This window comes from Anabrus simplex, chromosome 2 (assembly GCF_040414725.1).
Source record: "Anabrus simplex isolate iqAnaSimp1 chromosome 2, ASM4041472v1, whole genome shotgun sequence".
Classification (NCBI taxonomy): domain Eukaryota; kingdom Metazoa; phylum Arthropoda; class Insecta; order Orthoptera; family Tettigoniidae; genus Anabrus; species Anabrus simplex.
The window spans coordinates 1064872490-1064895181 of record NC_090266.1 but is presented as its reverse complement, the minus strand read 5'-3'; the positions used below and the strand labels follow the sequence as shown (position 1 = coordinate 1064895181).

The following is a 22692-nucleotide window of genomic DNA, read 5'->3' as shown; positions in this document are numbered from 1 at the left end:
ATGCAGCATGGCAGCCATGTACAGTACAAAGAGTGTAGGAGTAAGCACACAGCCTTATTTCAATCCACGAGTGATTGGGAACAAATCTGATACTGAGTTACCATGAAGACCCTGTCCAGACATGCCATCATGAGGAGCTTGAACCAATAACCAATAACGTTCAGGACTTCCAAAATGTCTCAAAACCTTCCACATAGCAGATCTTGGTACTGAATCAAAGGCTTTTTCCAGATCATAGAAAACTAAATACAGAGGCTGCTGTTGCTCTGCATTTTTCCTGGAGTTGCCTAGCACAGATCATATCTGTTGTACCTCTGGAGGTTCAAAAACCACATTGAGACTCAGGCAAAATCCTCTCCGAGATATCTTTGAGCAGGTTTAATAGAATTATTGTGAGAATTTTACCCGCAATTGAAAAACCGATATACCACGGTAGTTCCCACATACACTACGATCGCCTTTCTTGAAGATAGTGATGATGGTAGCATTTTTCAAGTCGTCAGGTACTTCTTGAGTTTCCCAAATCAAGAGGATGAGCGTGAAGAGTCTAGTCTTCAAGGGTATACCTCCATTTTTATCAGTTCCAGAGTGATGTTATCAGGACCAGGAGCCTTTCTTCGTTTTAGTTGATTGAGTGCTTTGGTGAAGTCTCTGTATGTGGGTGGAACTGCCATCCATGTTTGTTGAGGCTGCTGAGGGACATTACGTAGAAAGTCCTCAGCGACACTGCAGGCACGATTTAGAAGTGCAGAGAAATGTTCCTTCCAATGCTCTAAAATTTTCTCCATTATCAGTTAAAATGATGTAGTTGTCAGCAGTCTTCAATGACCCCGATGAAGATCGAATTGAACGATATATCTCCCTTATGCCAGCACAGAAGTTTTGCAGGTCACTGGCATCAGATAGTCTTTGCAGCGCTTCAGCTTTCTGTTGCCACCAGTCATTCTTGATTTCCCTAATTTGTGCCTGACATTTGCCTTTAAGTTCCAAGAAATGTGATTTCTTCACATTGGAAGACGGATATTGAAGATAGGATAGATGGGCTTCCCGTTTGGCATTGAATTTCATTATTTTAATCGCACCAGTCTTGTCATTTTTTTCCCCTCACAAAACCAATTGTTTCCTCAGCTGACTCAGTGATGACCTCCTGAAGTGTGGCCCACTCCTGCTTTGTACTATCAATGCTGACTGGATGACTAGCCAGTTTGTTTGAGATTGCATTTCAGTAATCTGTAGCAATGGATTCAATTAGAAGTTTAGAAGTATCAAATTTCTATCTGGGCAAGTTGTGGATGGATCTATTTGGTTTGCGACAGACTGAGATTCTCAATTGGGGAAAAAAGGAGCTTGTGATCTGTCCATGAGTCATCAACGTTTCTTGCGGTCCTTGTAACAAGAAAATCTTTTCTATCACACTGCCTGGTGATGATATAGACAAGGATGTGCCAGTGTTTTGAGCGAGGATGCAGCCAAGTAGGAAAGATTACAATATGAAGATAAAGTTGGAATTCAAGAGGACAAATTGGGGCAAATATTCATTTATAGGAAGGGGAGTTAGGGATTGGAATAACTTACCAAGGGAGACGTTCAATAAATTTCCAATTTCTTGGAAATCATTTAGGAAAAGGCTAGGAAAACAACAGATAGGGAATCTGCCACCTGGGCGACTTTTATAAACGCCACTCAAACTTATTTGTCTACTAATGTCATTCCACGCCATCTCTCCGCTGACATACCACTTAGTCGAGCAGCTCTTCTTCTTTCTCTCAATTCCTCCCAACCCAAACTTTGCAACATTTTTGTAACGCTACTCTTTTGTCGGAAATCACCCAGAACAAATAGAGCTGCTTTTCTTTGGATTTTTTCCAGTTCTTGAATCAGATAATCCTGGTGAGGGTCCCATACAATGGAACCATACTCTAGTTGGGGTTTTACCAGAGACTTATATGCTCTCTCCTTTACATCCTTACTACAACCCCTAAGCACCCTCATAACCATGTGCAGAGATCTGTACCCTTTATTTACAATCCCATTTATGTGATTACCACAATGAAGATCTTTGCTTATATTAACACCTAGATACTTACAATGATCCCCAAAAGGAACTTTCACACCATCAACGCAGTAATTAAAACTGAGAGGACTTTTCCTATTTGTGAAACTCACAACCTGACTTTTAACCCCGTTTATCAACATACCATTGCCTGCTGTCCATCTCACAACATTTTTGAGGTCATGCTGCAGTTGCTCACAATCTTGTAACTTATTTATTACTCTATAGAGAAGAACATAATCCGCAAAAAGCCTTACCTCCGATTCCACTCCTTTACTCATATCATTTATATATATAAGAAAACATAAAGGTCCGATAACACTGCCTTGAGGAATTCCCCTCTTAATTATTACAGGGTCAGATAAAGCTTCACCTACTCTAATTCTCTGAGATCTATTTTCTAGAAATATAGCAACCCATTGTCAGTTTTGTCTAGTCCAATTGCACTCATTTTTGCCAGTAGTCTCCCATGACCACCCTATCAAATGCTTTAGACAGGTCAATCGCGATAAGTCCATTTGACCTCCAGAACCCAAGATATCTGCTATATCTTGCTGGAATCCTACAAGTTGAGCTTCAGTGTAATAACCTTTCCTAAAACCGAACTGCCTTCTATCGAACCAGTTATTAATTTCACAAACTTGTCTAATATAATCAGAAAGAATGCCTTCCCAAAGCTTACATACAATGCACGTCAAACTTACTGGCCTGTAATTTTCAGCTTTATGTCTATCACCCTTTCCTTTATACACAGGGCTTACTATAGCAACTCTCCATTCATCTGGTATAGCTCCTCTGACCAAACAATAATCAAATAAGTACTTCAGATATGGTACTATATCCCAACCCGTTGTCTTCAGTATATCCCCAGAAATCTGATCAATTCAAGCCTCTTTTCTAGTTTTCAACTTTTGTATCCTATTGTAAATGTCATTGTTATCATATATAAATGTTAATACTTCTTTGGCCTTAGTCTCCTCCTCTATCTGGACATTATCCTTAAAATAAAATTAAATGCTAGTTGCTTTACGTCGCACCGACACAGATAGGTCTTATGGCGACGATGGGATAGGAAGGGGCTGGGACTGGGAAGGAAGCGGCCGTGGCCTTAATTAAGGTACAGCCCCAGCATTTGCCTGGTGTGAAAATGGGAAACCACGAAAAACCATCTTCAGGGCTGCCGACAGTGGGGTTCGAACCTACTATCTCCCGAATACTGGATACTGGCCGCACTTAAACGACTGCAGCTATCGAGCTCGGTGACATTATCCTTGTAACCAACAATCTTTACATACTGCTGACTGAATACTTCTGCCTTTTGAAGATCCTCATATACACACTCTCCTTGAACATTAATTATTCCTGGAATGTCCTTCTTGGAACCTGTTTCTGCCTTAAAATACCTATACATACCCTTCCATTTTCACTAAAATTTGTATGACTGCCAATTATGCTTCCCATCATGTTATCCTTAGCTGCCTTCTTTGCTAGATTCAATTTTCTAATAAGTTCCTTCAATTTCTCCTTACTTCCACAGCCATTTCTAACTATTTCTTTCCAGTCTGCACCTCCTTAGTCTCTTTATTTCTCTAATAAGGTGGGTCCTTACCATTTCTTAAACCCCTTAAAGGAACAAACCTGTTTTCGCATTCCTCAACAATTTCTTTAAACCCATCCCAGAGTCTGTTTACATTTTTATTTACCGTTTTCCACCGATCATAGTTACTTTTTAGAAACTGCTTCATGACTGCTTTATCAGCCATATGGTACTGATTAATAGTATTACTTTTAAGACCTTCCTTTCTATCACATTTATTTTTAACTACGACAAAAACAGCTTCATGATCACTAATACCATCTATTACTTCAGTTTCCCTATAGAGCTCATCTGGTTTTATCAGCACCACATCCAGGATATTTTTCCCTCTGGTTGGTTCCATCACTTTCTGAATCAGCTGTCCTTCCCATATTAACTTATTTGCCATTTGTTGGTCATACTTCCTGTCGTTCGCATTTCCTTCCCAATTGACACCTGGCAAATTCAAATCTCCTGCTACAATCACATTTCTTTCCATGTCGTTTCCCACATAGCCGACTATCCTATCAAATCATTCCGAATCCGCGTCAGGGCTACCCTTTCCCGGTCTGTACACTCCAAATATATCAAGTTGCCTATTATCTTTAGAAATGAGCCTTACACCTAGAATTTCATGTGTCGCATCTTTAACTTTTTCGTAGCTTACAAATTCTTCTATCACCAGAATGAATACTCCCCCTCCCATCATTCCTATCCTATCTCTACGTTACACACTCCAGTGCTGTGAGAAAATTTCTGCATCCATTATATCATTTCTCAGCCATGATTCAACTCCTATTACAATATCTGGTAAATATATGTCTATTAAATTACTTAATTCTATTCCTTTCTTTACAGTACTTCTACAGTTCAACACTAACAATTTTATGTCATCCCTACTTGATTTCCAGTTCCTTGTTCCCTTATCACCGCTCCCTAGGCCACCCCGTTTCCCTGAATGTACCTCCCTATTACCCTTCCAAACAAATTTCCTAACTTATACGTACCACTGCAGTTTAAGTGAAGGCCTTCCGAGCGCAGATCCCTATCTCCTACCCACCCATTAGGATCTAGAAATTTCACTCCCTGTTTCCCACATACCCACTCCATAGTCTCATTTAAATCCCCAATCACCCTCCAGTCAGTATCCCTCCTACACAGTATTCCACTAATAACAATCTCCGCTTTCTTAAACTTCATCCGTGCTGCATTTACCAGATCCCACACATCTCCAACTATGTTGGTACTTGTATCAGCTTGCTTTACGTTGTTGGTACCAACGTGAAACACTACCACCTTCTCCTTCCCCTCCTCCCTCTCTTCTACTTTCCTCAACATTTGCCTCAACCTAATTCCTGGATAACAATCTACCCTGGTTCCCTTTCCTCCACACACTTTCCCCACTCCACGGAGTTGTCATGGCTTTGTGTGTACGAGCATCACATTCTCCATGCATTGTCCCTTCTGCATGAAGTTGTACATTCAGGTGAACCTAATTACTTTTCTGAAAATTTTAAATACCCCTCCTGTCATATCATGAACGCTTGGTGGGAGACATACTCGTAGCAAGGGCGACAGACAATCCCCTGAATAGATAAAAAATGTCCCTGTAGAATGTATAACATAATATAAATGAAGATAATTATAAAAATAACAACAGATTAACTACTTTTAACAACTATAACAGTACATATACAGTAATAATAAAAGATGAAATTGCACTATAAGCCTATAACTAGCAAATAAATGCCTATTTTTTTGGAATATGCTCATTCACGCACTCAAACACTTCACCCATCATACAGCACTCAAGCAAGTGATTTCGGCAATCCATCTTACATTTCCCACGAAAATGCAAATCTCTAATGTTGGCACAGAGAGACAAAGGGTATTCCAGAGCCTAGCGGCACTGACATGAAAGAACAGTTGTAAGCGCTACAACAACCACGAGATATAGTTAGGAGCCTGATCATGCATCGCGTTCATGATATGACAGGAGGGGTATTTAAAATTTTCAGAAAGGTAATTAGGTTCACCTGAATGTACAACTTCATGCAGAAGGGACAACACATGGAGAATGTGATGCTCGTACACACAAAGCCATGACAACTCCCTGGATGAAAAGTAGGAATCATACTGCAGCTTTAATATAAGGTTTTAAACTCTATTTAAGCATTTTATTATTGTCGAGATATGTCAGTAAGCACAGTGTCATAGTAGTCTAGAACAGGTAAGATAGATTTATACCAGTTGTATTTTAAGTTGTTTTGGAAATATTATAGAGTAGCGTTAGAGGAAAAATGGATTTCTGAATTTTATGGCATGTATTTGTCACCGCCAACGACCGTAGCCGTGTTGAAACACCGAATCCCGTGAGATCTCCGAAGTTAAGCAACATTGGGCATGGTCAAGATTTGGATGGGTTGCCACGCGCTGTTGGTGGGGGGTAAGGGAATGGAGAAACGGGAAGGAATTGGCCACCTTACCATACGTAAACTCCGGCTCAGGCACACCTCTGCAGAGGTTCAGACCTGCCTTCGGGCAGAATACACCCTTACCTTACCTATTTTTCACTAGTTCATTCCAATTTAGCATCTGTCATAACACCTAAGCTTTATAATGTCAAACAATAGGGCTTGGCAGTATTATTTAACATAATTAGGGGTAAGTTTACTTTTTAACAAGTTAAGGTACCAAATAATATAATTCAAATTTTGTTAGGATTTGTTAACAAATTATTATCTTTGTCACAGACAATGAGTCATTGTTAAGTCAAAGTTTATTCTGTCAATGGCCACATGTACACCGTATGGATAAGAGTGATAAATGTAACGATCACATGCACAAGTGCGATACTTGCTATATTTTAATGCGTCCCATATGTCGTTCACACTAATAACAAAAGTGGGCCCAAGATTAACCCCTGAAGGACAACTATACACTTTTTATACCATTCTGTACACCTTGTTCCAAAAGATATTCGTTGCTGGTGGTCAGTGAGGTAGGAGCTAAAAAAGTTTGAGAGATGTCATACTGAAGTTGAGATTTTGGTCTTTGTGCAGAAGTAACTCGGGTATAACTGTGTCAAAGGCACTGTATAAAGTGTACACTTAGTAACAGATATTGAAAATTAAAATCCACAGCCTGTTTCCAGTCATGCGACCGGGTCAGGAATGGAATGAATGAAGCCTCCATCTAGCAGCGAGGACGGGAATTGTGACGGCTGCTGAAGCCTGTCGCACTCCTCTCGGGCAATGGTTAATGAATGACAGATGGAATTAAATTATAGTGGAGAATGTTACTGGAATGAAAGATGACAGGGAAAACCAGAGTACCCGGAAAAAAACCTGTCCCGCCTCTGCTTTGTCCAGCACAAATCTCACATGGAGTGACTGGGATTTGAACAACGGAACCCAGCGGTGAGATGCCGGTGCGCTGCCACCTGAGCTATAGAGGTATTGGATATTAGTATTCAGAAAATTATGTAACTAAAAATAGATAAGGAAAATAATGAAACCATCAGAAATTTATTGGTTAAATGTTATGATACAGTAACTAGCCACCAATGACTGGATTGCAACACACGGTTCACTCATCCACTCAGGAGTGCGCATGCTGTTTAGCAAGAGCAACCTACACGGTCATCACTACTTTAGACAAACCCAGCACTGTAATTTATCCAACATAATCTTCATTACTCCTTATAAAATCTATGAGACAATGCTGTCAAATGTTCACACCCATCAATCATATCACCATGTGAAAGAAATGAACCAGAGTTTAACAGACATGAAAGGTCAGTTCTCAACTGACTAATGTAAGCGGCAATGACCAGAATTGGAGATGCTAGGGGTGAGTGGAGATAATGGATATTTTAAACATTTCTGAATGGTAAAAGATACCACAGGTCCATGTCTGGGATGAAAAGCAAAAATTACTACTCTTTTCTCTACACCGTAAGAAAAGAAACTAGGGAAATTGAGCAACAATGCTACAAAAATTTAACACAATGAAAAATAATCTTCTATTCTTCAGATACGGAATTATTTTGAACCAAATACTTCCTCCTATTTTAACGACTAAGGTGCCTGGTAGGCACTGTTGTTAAACATTAATTTAATTTACAGGCTTCAAATCAGTCTATCCAGAGAGTTGTCTGATACAAGAGACATGCAGCAATTAACAGAAGTGTACTCTGTATGAATGAAGTCTTAGTAATAACCTGTGAAGGTGGCTGTACTGGTGTATTTATAAATGAGCTACACTAAGGAAAAAAAGTAGTCGTGACCAATATATTGTACACCACCTTGGAATTTGCCTGGAGCCAAAAATGAGTTAACTATTGAAAATCACTTCCAGGATGACCAAATGAGGGATTTAAACTCATCTTGACAATTCCATTAACTGACCCCCCCCTGCCTAATTCAAGTCAAGTGATAGGTAAATCCATGATTTGACCCAGGGCCCATCAGAGAAGAATATCCTACATTAGGGTGAATTTTACCAAAGAAATATGCCTCCTTACAGTTTCCCATGAAAATAACTTTGCTCAAACAATTAAACAGCAGGAAAGTAGAATCACATCAGTACTCCAATAAAGAATGATTACAATTTAAACACTGTTTAACAGAAGAAAAATCCTTCAAAAGGAAGAGCTAAATGTGTGTGAAATATATGGGAATGTGTTTGTGCCATATGCCAATCGAAGTTCAGAGACCAGGATCACAAGGTAATGTGATTACAAGGAATGCTAAGGCAAATTCCCCATTTCTAGGATTAAACAAGGAATATTCAAGCAATCTTCTAATAAAGTGAACGTGATAAATTTCTAAGACTCTAGGCAGCAAAGTATTCCAACACAAAACTTTTTGGAGAAAGCGAATCCAACATGTCCTGTAGGAGATTTTTAATTCACGTGTCTCTGATGCAGACATATCCACCCCACCCTCACCCCTCCAATCTGATTCCGATCTGTTCACCACTTGTAATACTCCAGTTATTCAAATAACTCAGCCCCACTCCCCAAGGGGGGAGTCGCAGCTAAGGCCATGGATCTGCACCTTTAATTTCTCTTCATTGAACACTGTAATACTGATTAAAGAGTTCCTGCTGATTTAAAAGTTGTAATTCAGGATGTATGCTGGATATCCAATTGGAATTTAAAAAAAAAAAATCTCTTATTTCGTGTTGACACAGGTCTTATGGCGATAATTGGGCAGGATGAAACTAGAAGTGGGAAGGAATTGATTGTGGCCTTGATTACGGTACTGCCCCAACATCTACCTGGTGTGAAAATGAGGAAACCATGGAAAACCACATTCAGAGCTGTCGACAGTGGGGTTGGAACCCATTATCTCCCAAATGCAAGCTGACAAGTTACATGGCCCAAACCATACAACCACTTGTTCTGTAAAATTAATCTTCCTAAGTTCTCTAATTACATCCATCTACTTTAATTCAAGGTAGAATATGGGCAAAAAGTGACATGTAAAAGATTTCTTTCAATTTATTTTTTAATGTCACATCAACACAGACAAGTCTTATGGCGACGATGGGATACGCGAGGACTAGGATTGGAGATGAAGTGACTGGCCTTAATTACAGAACAGCCCCAGCATTTGTCCTGTTTGAAAGTGGGAAAGCATTGCTGACAGTGGAGTTTGAATCCAACACCTCCCAAATACAAGCTCACAGCTATGTGACTTGAACTGCATAGTGAACTTGCTCTGTGACATGTAAAAGCAGCCTTCTTCCTTGCAGCAGAAAATTCAATTGAATGAAGTGATGGATAATGCTTAATTATTATTAGGAGAACACCATATAAATACAGATTAACTTATAAACACCTGTATTGACAATGACACTAGTGCAACAATACTTGGCATACAACAATACTAACAGCCCACGCGCGCGCACACGCACGCACACACACACACACATAGGATTACACCAAGAAAGCATTCAATATACAACTGTCACATACCACTTTTCTAGGATTCTCACCTGACAGGTTCATAATCATCCGGTGATGATGGAGAGCCCAACAGCAATTTTGTATCGAAGGTCTTCGTGGATGAAAAACATATAACACACATTATATTAACATTCAATTCTTTACATACGAGAACAAATGACATACTTCACTAGTAAGAATTAAACCTTCAAAAGTACATACTATATCACAAGGTGAAAATTCATCAGTAGCAGAAATTCGTCATCTAACATGATACGTAAAGAGAAAAAGAGAGATATTGTGCGCGCATGTGTGTGAAAGAGGGGGGAGGAGTGAGGCTAAAATCTCGAGCAGGTTAAGATTTACCATGCCTGAAAATTTCAATTTCCTGAGGATTTGCACGATCACCACTTCACTCTAAAATATCGCACAGGAATGGGGTTCGATAAAAATTGTGATTTTATTCAAGATCTGAGGAACTATAAATAAAATTGATCAAAATGTCTGCCAAAATTACATATTTTCAAATAATTATTTTAAATCGCAGAACACAAAATGATGACTCCTTACTTGATTTATATATTTAAAAAAATATAAATTCGTAACACAACAACATACCGCGGAATCCTCGATATCTTCCCAATTCTCTACAATTGCAGCTTGCTCAGTAGCAGCCATTTCGAAAGCGGCTACCTCTTATACTCGGAGAATACAAATCTGCTCCGGAAATAAATACGGCTATCGTCCGCGCTACAGAAAACAAAGCATAAATACAATAGGGATGTACTGAAACACAACAATAGATGTCTCACGAGTGGTATACACGGTATGCGCTTGTTGATTGTCATTTCTTGCCCATTGTTTTTAAATGGAAGTTGCCTAGTTAATTGATGAATATCGCAATGGCAAAAAAGAAATAAAAAAACTGTTTTGCCTGATTATTGCAGTGTTCCAATGTTCCAAAATCAAGGTCAATCGTATTCACACCATCAATTCCCTAAGTAGGAGCCCTTCCGCAAAAAGTGGTTGCATGCGCTGAGTCACGATGTCAAGGTCTGCTCGAAGCATATTGCAGTTGAAGATATCCTCATTACTGAAACGAGTGTATGAGATGATTAATTCTAATTACGCAATAATTTTATAATAAGTTAGTGACGTTCTGATTAATTAATATGACCTATTTCAATCCTTTTAGCCGGGCTGAGTAGCTCGGGCGGTTGAGCGCTTGGCCTTCTAAGACCAATTGGCAGGTTCGATCCTGGCTCAGTCCGGTGGTATTTGAAGGTGCCTGCATAGCATCTGGTAGCACACTCGCCAGTATCGGTCTTAGGGAGTTGCGCGAGATTAGCAAGTCCCCTAACGAGAAACAGTTCCAAATGTTCCCGTTAGCTTGCGCCACTTTGCGGAGATTACTTCGTTCCTACTTTCTCTTCTCTCTCAAAGGTAATTTTCTTTACCATTTTTAAAATTTACAATTTTTGTTTTATGTTGCACCGACGCAGATAGGTCTTACGGCTAGGAAAGGGCTAGGCGTTCGAAGGAAGCGACCGTGGCTTTAATTAAGGCACAGCCACAGCATTTGTCTGGTGTGAAAATGGGAAAAGACGGAAAACAATCTTCAGGGCTGCCGACAGTGGTGTTCGAAACCACTACCTCCGAATGTAAACTCACAGCTACGCGACTCTAACCGCGTGGCCAACTTGCTGGGGAATTTCTTTTCCACGCCACACCAGACCACCCACAATATTAACAACATCTTGCTTCAATGAAAAACAGGACGGCAAATTTTCAATTCAAGTGAGGCAAAAGTTACTGTGCCAGAATGAGGGGCTCACATGGTTGAGGCGCTGACCTTCTGACACCAACGTGGCAGGTTCGGTCCTGACTCAGTCCGGTGGCATTTGAAGGTGCTCAAATACGTCAGCCTCGTCTCAGTAGATTTACTGGCATGTAAGAGAACTCCTGCGGAACCAAATTCCGGCACCTCGGCGTTTCCGAAAATCGTAAAAAGTCGTTAGTGGGACGTAAAGCCAATAACATTATTATTAACAGTAACTGTAGTTATGGTGTATAATTAGCCTCTTATTTCCTGGGTTGTAATTGCCAGATATATTTAAGTTTTAGTAGGAATGTAGTTCATTACTTAACGGTAATAGAGTTCCTTAATACTTCTGTAAGCTATACAAATATGACTCTGAAAATTATGGTCCAACACCCAGCTTCAGATACCACCAGCCGCCACTGTCAATTACGTCAGACTCATGTCGGTAGATTTACTGGCACGTAAAAGAACTCCTGCGGGACAGAATTCTGGTACCTCTGCGTCTCCGAAAACCGCAACAGAACGTAAACATATTAACATTTATTATTATTATTATTATTATTATTATTATTATTATTATTATTATTATTATTATTATTATTATTATTATTATTATTATTATTATTATTATTATTATTCAATGAGCCTCCGTAGCTTATGCTGCAGCGCGCCGGTCTCTCACCCTTGGGTTCCGTGGTTCATATCCCGGTCGCTCCACGTAAGATTTGTCCTAGACAAAGCGGAGGCGGGACAGATTTATCTCCAGGTCCCTTCGGCTTTCCATGTCGTCTTCCATTCCAGCAAAACTCTCTCCAATTTAATTTCATCTGCCAGCCATTAATCACTGCCCCAGAGGAGTGTGACAGGCTTCGGCAGTCGGCACATTCCATTCCTGACCCGGTAGAATGACTGGAAACAGGCTGAGGATTTTCATTTTCAGTATTATTCAATATTTTTAAGGGAAAGACGAAGACTTAAGAAGAACACTGATCCTTCGATATTTTCATGGAGTGGCACCGGCACCTTGGAAATAAATCCCGAGAGCAAGAAAATTTAGAAGTAGGGAAGCAGCCATAACACCGCGTGCGTTGGTGTACCCAGAATCACAGAGTGACCTAAATTTGACACTGGAGCAACATCAATTCCAGACTGAACACGAAATAATTCATCAATTCCAAATTTAAAATATTTATATCTGTCTTATGATCCGAAACAACGTCCTGAGACTCGTGCGCTCAAGGGAAATTCAATTCAGTAGTACTGAATGTAACCTCTGGTACTGCAGTCATACCAATATCGTGCTTTATGTATACCTCTAACCTAAAATATACCAGGTGGCTCCCGGACGCCGTACTTTCTACTTATAAATGTCCCGCATGCATAAGTGATGTGTGGGGTGTCTACCACCTACTTTTAACAGGGGAACGACTGCCAGCGGGCAGGTTACGTCAGAACATGAAGAGATAAGAAACAGAGTCACACTCGCAGCATGTTACTCAGCGTTCCCGGTCGAATGCACCCCTTGCATTAGTAAACATCGTTTTCGACCGCATACTTCTAGGCTGGTGTATGGTACAGCCGCACTATATTTACTGTCTGCTTATCGACAATGGCTAGTGTGTTCAGCAGCGATGAATACACATACATTACTTTTAACTGGACTGCCAGGTCGGAATGCAACCGAAGCTCCAAACAGACATATGCCGTCTACACAGGTATTTCACCGAACAGTACCGTGTTTGTTTCATACAAGCAACTCTTTTATCGCGTGGAATGTCTACACGTGTATAAATTAACATGTTATTAAATTACCTTTTCTGCATCCTTGGCGAGTTACCGAACAGTTGCGGCGATTAGGGGGTGGGGCGAGAAGGGAACGTCGCCCCCGCCCCTCGCCACTTTGTGGAGTAAACATTACATATTCACTTTAGCCACCTGGAACTAGGAATTATTATTTTTTTGCTAATTGCTTTGCGTCGCACCGACGCAGATAGGACTTATGGCGACGATGGGATAGGAAAGGCCTAGGAGTTGGAAGGAAGCGGCCGTGGCCTAAATTAAGGTACAGCACCAGCATTTGCGTGGTGTGAAAATGGGAAACCACGGAAAACCATCTTTAGGGCTGCCCACAGTGGGATTCGAACCCACGATCTCCCGGATGCAAGCTCACAGCCAATTAGTTTAAAAAGAAACGTTATCTGTACAAGCCTTTGTTTCTTATCTGCTAATTCTTTCCTTTATTTTCTTTAATTTTATTAACATAATATTTGGCGGAAATAAGCACCAAATGCCGTTCGTCGCGGCTAACCGATTTGTATAGCGCTACGGCAAGTAGTGGAGACTTTACATGTGCTGTGGGGAAGGGTAGTAGCGGTATAATGGTTTTGCCAAGGTCGTGGACACTGAGTTATAATTCACCCGTATGACGCTGGCAGTCGTTCCCCTGTTAAAAGTAGGTGGTAGACACCCCACACATCACTTATGCATACGGGACATTTATAAGTAGAAAGTACGGCGTCCGGGAGCCACCTGGTATATATTCCGCATGTTTTCAAAAGGCTACTTGCACTTAAAGAACAAGAAGAAAAAAGGTTGGTACTTTCAGTCCTTCCCTTTCAGTCAACTCCATTCTTTCCGAATAATTTTCCTCCATTTTCCTTCACTTCCGCATTCAAATCCGCAATCGTCATTGCACTTATATAATTTCCTATCTCTTTCAACACATCAGCAGAATATGGTAACTTCATTTTCATGCATTTAAAGTAACAGTTTCGTACCGATTATCATACATTAGAAATACTCCATATAAGTCTCATGTAAAACAATCGAGAAGCGGTAAGCGCATACTGTGTATTACCATTACGCTGCCTAGCGGACAAGTTTTGAGTGATACATTCTTATTTCGGTATCAAAACAAAACAAAAATCACATACTTCGGCTTACACGCCTCGTGAAATAAAAGTGTGAAAATCGAAGTTACTAGAAGAAAATGGCAAAGGGAAAGAGTATGTCGTATTCATAAATGTGAGACATGCATGCCTGTAGCCAAAATCAAATGAATAGGACGTCGTAATGATTGTCAGGTGAACAATGAAATGTTATTTCAATAGTCAAATTCAGTCTTAATACGAAAAATGACAATGGTAATTGAAACATTTTCACTAGTAGTACTAAAAACAACTCCGTCAGATTTATCAATTTACATGAAACATGGATATTCTAAATAATCTCTGTATTTTTCTGGCCAAAAGTTGAGGATATTGCATTATGGAAATTCCAACTCCCCTGTCGATATAGTGGTTATGGGTGGCTTTATGGTAGGGTGACCAAATCATTTTCGGAGACAACTGGGACACAACCAAACGGGCTCAAACGGACAACCCCCACCCCCCACCACAAATGTAACCAGGATTTTTAACTTTTAATTTTCAATATTAATGTTTTGTTAATACATGTTGTTAACCCGATGATAGCTTATTTAATCTGATTTATTTCTACAATATCTGTTTAATTACTGATACTTAATAGGCCTATACATAATAAAAACAAATTTATTATATCTCAGAATACTATAGCTATGGAATGTTTGATAAAGTAAAATAAAGTAAATATTACTGAGCGCTTGTAGATTGGGGTAATTACCCTCGGCGAAAAGGATATTTTTCACTGCATCCAGCCGTTTAGATCATGCCTTTGTTATTTGAGACGTAATGGGGAACATTCTACACAGTAGAGTTTGTAGTTGTACAGGATCTGTAGGATTGCTTCAACAGAGTCCACCTCCATTCTGTTCCATTCATCAGTCCACTGGATATTCTTTCCACTGCCATTAGGGGCTGGTATTGCAAACAAATACCATGTAATTACTACAATCTCAGAGTACTGCTGAAAATGGCCACATATTTAAAAGAAACTCACCCATTTCTCACGACACAGCAATGGTGCTTCGTTCTCATCATTCCACTTGTGAAGATTTTCTTCAACGAAATTTGTCAATATCCCGAATTGATCAACGAGAATGGAGTCATCGATTCCAATTTCTTTCCTCTTCATATAAGCAACTGTCTTTTTAACACTTTCCAATTTTGGTTCTCTTTTCAATAACAACCAATCAAACGCCGAAAGTAATGGTAAATATGAGGTGCTCTACTTGCTCAGATATTGTATATAAGTGTCAAAAAATTGTCAGCTTCTTCCTTATAGTTCTTTTCTGCTAATTGTGTTACTTCTGTTCTTTTAAGGACGCATTTAACATTAAAACAAGTGAACTGCTGTTCTTTTCTTTTAGTATCTGTTTCAAGAGTATTTTTCAGGACATTCTTTTACCTTTATTACACTCTTCGTGCTCCCCTGGCTGTGAATGAACCACGAGTAGGCTTCACTTAAAGTATTGCTGAGAAAATGAACCAATATTTTGGGGCTTAGTCTTCATTAAGAAAAAAAATATTTTGAGGGTTCCTACAGCCTGATGAGTCGTTCAGCTGCTGTAAATAGTGACAACCAGCGGATTTTCGAGTGACACATTACAGTTGTAATGTACTTTACACAATCGCAAAAAGTACCTTAAGCCTCTCTGTTCTAAATGTGTATATAAAAAGTTCACAATAATAGTTTCAACATCACAGTTCAAACTACCAGCAGATGTCTGCATGTAACTGTGTAAATCATGTGTAAGGAACCCTATCCCATCCACGTTTTCATGCAATGCTCTCTTTAATTTGGTAAATGCGTTACATTTGCCTTGTCTTTTTAAACCACCAAAGTTGGTGTTCATATTGCATTCCCGAAATTGCACACATTTATATTTATCAAGATCAAATATTTCAATAGTATTCATGCACAATATTGAAATTTCGTCAGATGTTTCGTTAGATAGGGAACTCAACTTAGAAAGCTTGGAGTGATATCCTTCATTAATATCGAAAACTGAATAACAAACGGAAATATTTCGGGAGCTTTACGATTGCTGGCATCAGTGGATATCCCGTAGGAAGAATACTTTTTGAAGAACTTAAGGCTTTCATTTAAACTCTGGGGATCAATAACGCCTTTTACTATGGCTGATACATTATCTCTTGCCGAACTAAACTTTTTTGCAATGGAAGATTCATCAAACGTAACGCTATTAAGCTAATTAGTACAATCACTAGATCCGAAAGCTTTGGTGATATTTTTCAACGTGGTAAGCTAGTGTAAGCTCAGCTGCTCGAACGTTTGTGTCTTCACTTGACTGAGGTTTTACAAAATAATTTTGTAAAGTTTTACAGATCGGTGCACTAAATCCGTTTCCTTGACTTGATGTGATCAAGCCGTAGCGTTAAGCAATGGAAATACTTAAGTTGTGTGTGAATTTGAATATAATGATGCTGGATTTAGAATGTTAAACTAGTAGTATTTCTTGTAATATTTTCTTTCCGTTGTATTGCTTGTACTCTTGTTGTAGTAGTACTTATTTGTGTTGTTGTTGTTGGCTATATATGTTTTAAATTTACTTTATTATCGCACTACTTTCACTGACCATTACCACTGAGATATTTCCCAATTGCAATGTATTTGTTAATAATAATGGCAATTATGTCACAATACGAATATTATGAGAAACCACCGGCACAATTTGTCTGACATAACATCAACAACTAGGCTATTCTGACAAAGACAGTGGTAAGAGGCGTGACAATCGGACAGCTTTCATAACACTTCTAAAGTTGCAACGCCTGGAATTGTTACAAGAATACAACTACTCTCCAGCCACAGTACCGCTAAAAATAAAATTATTGTTTCAGTGTATCAATATTGATACAGTGATTACTATGGGACTATGGAGGTTAGAGAAATAACCAAGCTAAATTTATTAATTTTTCGTGTCGTATTCCACTTAATCCAGCGAAATATCTAAATTCTAATCGAATTTCATAAACTATATTTTAAAGCTGAATTCCGGGACTTTCGATCGGTCCGAATCAATTTTTCGGGGCACCGTATGTTATAATAATAAACCGGGAAATTCCGGTTTTCCGGGACGTTTGGTTCCCCTACATTAAGAGAAATATATCCATATTACTGCCTTAACGTCAAAAAATCTGCCATTGTCAATAAAAAAAATTCCTAGCAAACATTGGCATAAAAATCTGTTCAATTGTTGTCCACACTGCATCACCAATTGAATCTTTATATTGTAACAATTTTTTGATGATAATAATAATAAATAAATAAAAAAAATATATAAATAAAATCACTCAAAAACTTAATAAAATTAATAAGCATAATTAACCGAAATGTCCGTAGTATGGGCGCCAGAGTTCACCAGAATGGATCCCTCGAATTTAGATAAGAGCATGATAAACTGTATATCCCAGGGCGTGTACATAATGCTGCGTACTGGTACATCTGCTGCAGGCCTTACCTAACCTCCTGAAAACGACTAATTAGGTAGGAACTGCACCTAGGTTCATCAATAACACTGATTCTAAAATAGCTAACTATATTCTTAACAAATTCCGTGCATGAGCACCTCATCAACATACAACATTATACATATAATACACACATAAAATATTGCTGGAAGACTCCATATTTACAACAACAATAATAATGAAAATCGTGGGAAAACGAAAGCGAGAACTAAGCTACCATTTATAGATAGTCCGATGAACAATGTACATGTATGAAGATAAATACCCTTCACTGTCTCTATATCAGTTCGACTTACCGATTCTCATAATCGGCAGTTATCACTCACACAGATACTGTTCCTTGTACTACTGTGTTCACATATTTTAACACTTGTTGTCAAGATATATACACACGTCTGTCGATCCTCAACATAAATTTATGGAAAGTCTGAGATAGCTTTCACCAACATATAATGCTAGGCCGCCACAAGTGCTACAATACATAATGCGGAAGCACTCTCCACAATCAGTCACTTTCCACGAACATAACAAGACTACGCTCCACGAACGTTTGAAGTCCAGTCCATTGCAGCCGTGTCACTCCAGTACCGTGTATCAGCACCACTTCCTTCCCGTCCAGTGCGTCAGTTGTAGTTGTAGTTATCTTCCTTCTCGTTCCTTTACAATCACCTCTACAATCACCCTTACAATGTCTCTGGTTGCCGCCGTATGATCAACCTTTATAGACATCAACATCCCCCTCCTCTCAGATGATACGTCTGGACTGGTGCTTGCCAGCCAATCATGAGTAAACTTCTTCTTTCTCCCAAGTTATAAACAAACACTCGGGAGTTTTACATGAATCATCGAATTTCCCTGGTACAACAACAAGCTCATCTCATCAGGCTGGGATATATATATGACTCATGGAATTACCCGACACAAGTACATCACAACAAACACTGGGGTAGCCATATGACTCATTCAAATTACCAGAGTTATTAAAGCAATGTTTTCCCACTCGTGCAAAATAAATTATTCATACTTACATATGTGGATATCTTCCAGCTTACCAATATAAATGGCAAAATATACAAATGAAATAATAATAATAATAATAATAATAATAATAATAATAATAATAATAATAATAATAATAATAATAATAATAAATCGAATACTGACAATAATATCTATAACTTCTACATATAATTCGGGGGTGTGATATATGTACTATCACAATATATATAAATAGATCTGAAGTTTTAAATACCATACCATACTTTTACGGTTATCGACTTTCATGTTCAGTTTTGACGATTGAATGAAACGAATTCCGAAAATAAGTTCTCAGTGTAAATATTTGTACATTATTTGACCTGAAATATAATATGACGAAGATATAGTCAACCGATCACTCACGCTAATCAGTATTTCTACTAGGCACCTTATTTATTTTCTAGGATTCATAAATGGTCATCCTTTATTACGGTATATCTGTGGTATCAAAAGTGTACAGTATAAGTGTGGCGCCTGTATACTACAGTAGATGCAAAATCATTAGTACATTCCGGGAAAAAAAACGAACACCTTGATGCAAGAGAATAAGGCCTGCTATACTTGCATGAAACAATACGAGAGGCAAGTGCATGCGATAATCAAATGCGCAGCGCTGCGGACACACCAGGAACAACGTTATCAGACATGGGATGTGGCAAGCTGCGCAACATTTGGTCACCGCCAGAGCCAGTGGCAGCCAGTTTGCCGTGGGATACGGAGATCCGTCTGTGTCTGGAACATTGTTAGCATGCCGAGACAACGTGTACGTGAACCATTTGTGCAATTGACGGAGTTTGACCAAAGGCGTATAGTGGGGTTGAGGAAGACCGGGTTGTCGTGCCGCAGAATTGCGCAACACGTGGGGCGTAAGGTCTTCACAGTGCATGGATGTTGTCGCCATTGGTCAGAAGAAGGGCGACATGCCCGTTGGCCTGGGTCTGGATAGCGGCTACGCACAGATGCACGCCAAGACCGTCGCATTTTACGAAGATCCGTATTGGACTGCACCGCGACTTCACAAAAATTTGGGACACTCTTGTTCCGAGCGTATCAGGGAGGACAATTCGCAAACGTCTCCATGAAGCAGGGCTACGATCCTGCGTGCCGTTATGGCGTCTTCCGCATACGCCCTAACATCGTGCAGCCCGCATCCAGTGGTGTCGCGATAGGCGCTTATGGAAGGACGAATGCAGACGTGTCGTCTTCAGTAAAGAGAGTCGCTTATGCCTTGGTGCCAATGATGGTCGTACGTGTGTGAAGCGTCATGCAGGTGGACGCCAATTCTGGATTGTATACGACAGAGGCACACAGGACCAACACCGGGAATCATGGCGCGGGGAGCCATATCATACATACACTGGCCGTACTCCTCTGGTGATCGTCGAGGGAGCACAGAACGGTACATCTAAACTATCATTCAACAGGTCGTGCTTACTTTCATGCTTTTCAAACAGTACAATGCACGTTCACGTGTATCCCGTGCCACCCAACGTGCTCTACAAGGTGCAAGTCAACTACCCTGGCCAGCACAATCCCGTGATCCGTCCCCCATTGAGCATGTTTGGGACCGAATGAAATGTCCTTTGCGTGGTCTGCACGACCGGCAGGAAATGTGGCCCATCTGAGACACCAGGTGGAAATTGCATGGCAGGTTATTCCGTAAGACTTCACTTCTATGATCATCGCCATGGGAGAATTGCAGCCTGCATAGCTGCAAAGGGAAAGTATACACGGTACTAGCGCTGACATTGCGCGGGCTCTGTCGACTGTACTCAGATGTAATATGTATCTGCCGGTGTGATCGTGTCTTGTATATGTCCTCAGGAGTGTGTCAATAAAATTTCCCTCTGCTGTGTCTACGAATTTATGGTGTTCTTTTTATTTTTTCGGAGAGGGTATATGATGCTCGACTGAGAGACTCAGACGGTTAACGCGCTGGCTTTCTGAGTTGGCATGATCCATCCTGACACAGTCCAGTGGTATTAGAAGGTGCTCAGATACGTCAGCATTTTGTCGGTACATTTACTGCACATAAAAACTCATGCCGGACAAAATTTCGGAACCTCAGCGTCTCCGGAAACTTTAATAGGAAGTTGGACGTAAAAACAATATTATTGTCATTGTTATTATTATTTACAGGAGTAGTTCTTGGACCATACCTTGGGGCACCACTACTCTTCTACCATTTCAGTTCAATGTATTTTCTATTTCCTTGAAAATATGTTTTTCCTTTTGCCCACATAAGTAGGATTCAAACAATTTCAAGTTGTTTTCTTCTGTACCAGTATACTCTAAGTTACGTAATGTCTCATGATTCACACAATCAAATGTTTTCGATAAGTAATATTAAGGCTGCTACGGAGTGTCCTTCATCCAGTAGGCTAGAGGATTCGTTTATGTTATTAACTAAAACAGCAAGTGTAGAAAACTAATTTCTAAAGTCATGCAATCATTATTTTATTGTGAAATATCGTATGGCTTTTAGCGCCGGGAGTGTCCGAGGACATGTTCGGCTCGCCGGGTGCAGGCCTTTCGATTTGACTCCCGTAGGCAACCTGCGCGTCGCGATGACGATGAAATGATGATGAAGAAGGCTCGTAAACCCAGCCCCTGTGCCAGAGAAATTAACCAATGGTGGTTAAAATTCCCGACCCTGCCGGGAATCAAACCCGGCACCCCTGTGGAGAAAGGCCATCACGCTAACCATTTAGCCATGGAGCCTAACCTTATTTTGTTGTAATGTCAACAAAAGAAAGAACAAAAAACATAGCAGACGAGAATTCAATATACAACATTTTGGATTAAGATTGAGAAAATCCGTGTTATAGATGTGGGTCGGAAAAAATATTAAATACGGATGGTCCACTCTTTCAAAGAGGATTCACAATCGTATACTCCATTCTCCATGGAAATACTCCTATAGTAATAGCTAGAGGCTCACGAATGTAGTCACTGATGTGTTCTAGTTCAAATCAACAGATTTGTTTCGTTTTAGGAACTAGATAAATTCATTGACTTTCCGCGGAGTTAACGTCAGAGATGAGAAAACAAGGCTTGCGGCTTGGCTCCAAAAACTCATACCTGACTAAACAGGATCCCAAGTTGAGCCAAGCTTTCTTCAGCGGACTAGCGGGATGCTTTGCGGCAGATGTTATTCGTGAGTGATTTCCGACGCAATACGCCTATCGTGACAGTGAAACAAAGAGACAGAGAAAGACTACCTTAAATTACTGAGAATATTTAATTTTATTTAATAAATGTACAACATAAACATTTTTCTTTCCAAATCAAAATGTGAACTTCATGTAAGCTTATCTCACATGTATATATATATCTCTTCTCTTAACCCTACACAACATAGTGCAGCGTTTTTGTACATAATATGCTTCTTGTAGTTCAGAAACATGATAAAAGATGGCAAAACTATGTACATAATATCTTTGACATCTGCACTTCTAGAAATGATGCAACAGGGTATGGGGCAATAATTTTCCCCATCTATGTGCTATTTTATCTTTTAATGAGGTAATTGGACATGTGTCATGGCAGCTGTATGTGTATCATTCAAATATACACTGACTTAGCAAATGTCATGGGATAGTCACCTAATAGCGCGTGGGGCCTCCTCTGGCCCTGTGAACTGCAACGAGACGCCGTGGAAGTGAGTCGACAAGTTCCTGGTAATCCTCTGGACGCAGTCGACCCAAATCGTTTGCAGAGCGGCCGCCAATACTGATCTGTTCGTGGGTGCAGGATCCATGGCACGGAGCCTGCGTTCCAGGACATCCCAGATATGCTCGATAGGTTTCATATCGGGGTTCTTGGGTGGCCATGGCA

At 39.9% G+C, this 22692-nt stretch overlaps 1 protein-coding gene across 3 annotated transcripts in view; it reads right to left on the bottom strand.

Annotated features, from left to right (window-relative positions):
• Nucleotides 1–10298, bottom strand: part of LOC136864700 (SUZ RNA-binding domain-containing) — a 51370-nt gene extending 41072 nt beyond the window's left edge. For all 3 annotated transcript variants that reach the window (XR_010859358.2, XM_067142019.2, XM_067142020.2), the window contains exons 1-2: nt 10201–10298; nt 9633–9694 (exon numbers count right to left, since the gene is read on the bottom strand). Coding sequence is in view for 2 of the 3 variants with exons in the window: in XM_067142019.2 (XP_066998120.2) it covers nt 9633–9694; nt 10201–10260 (122 nt within the window). In the remaining variant the exon portion in view is untranslated. The remainder of the gene's footprint in view (nt 1–9632; nt 9695–10200) is intronic.
• Between the last annotated feature and the right edge of the window lie 12394 nt (nt 10299–22692).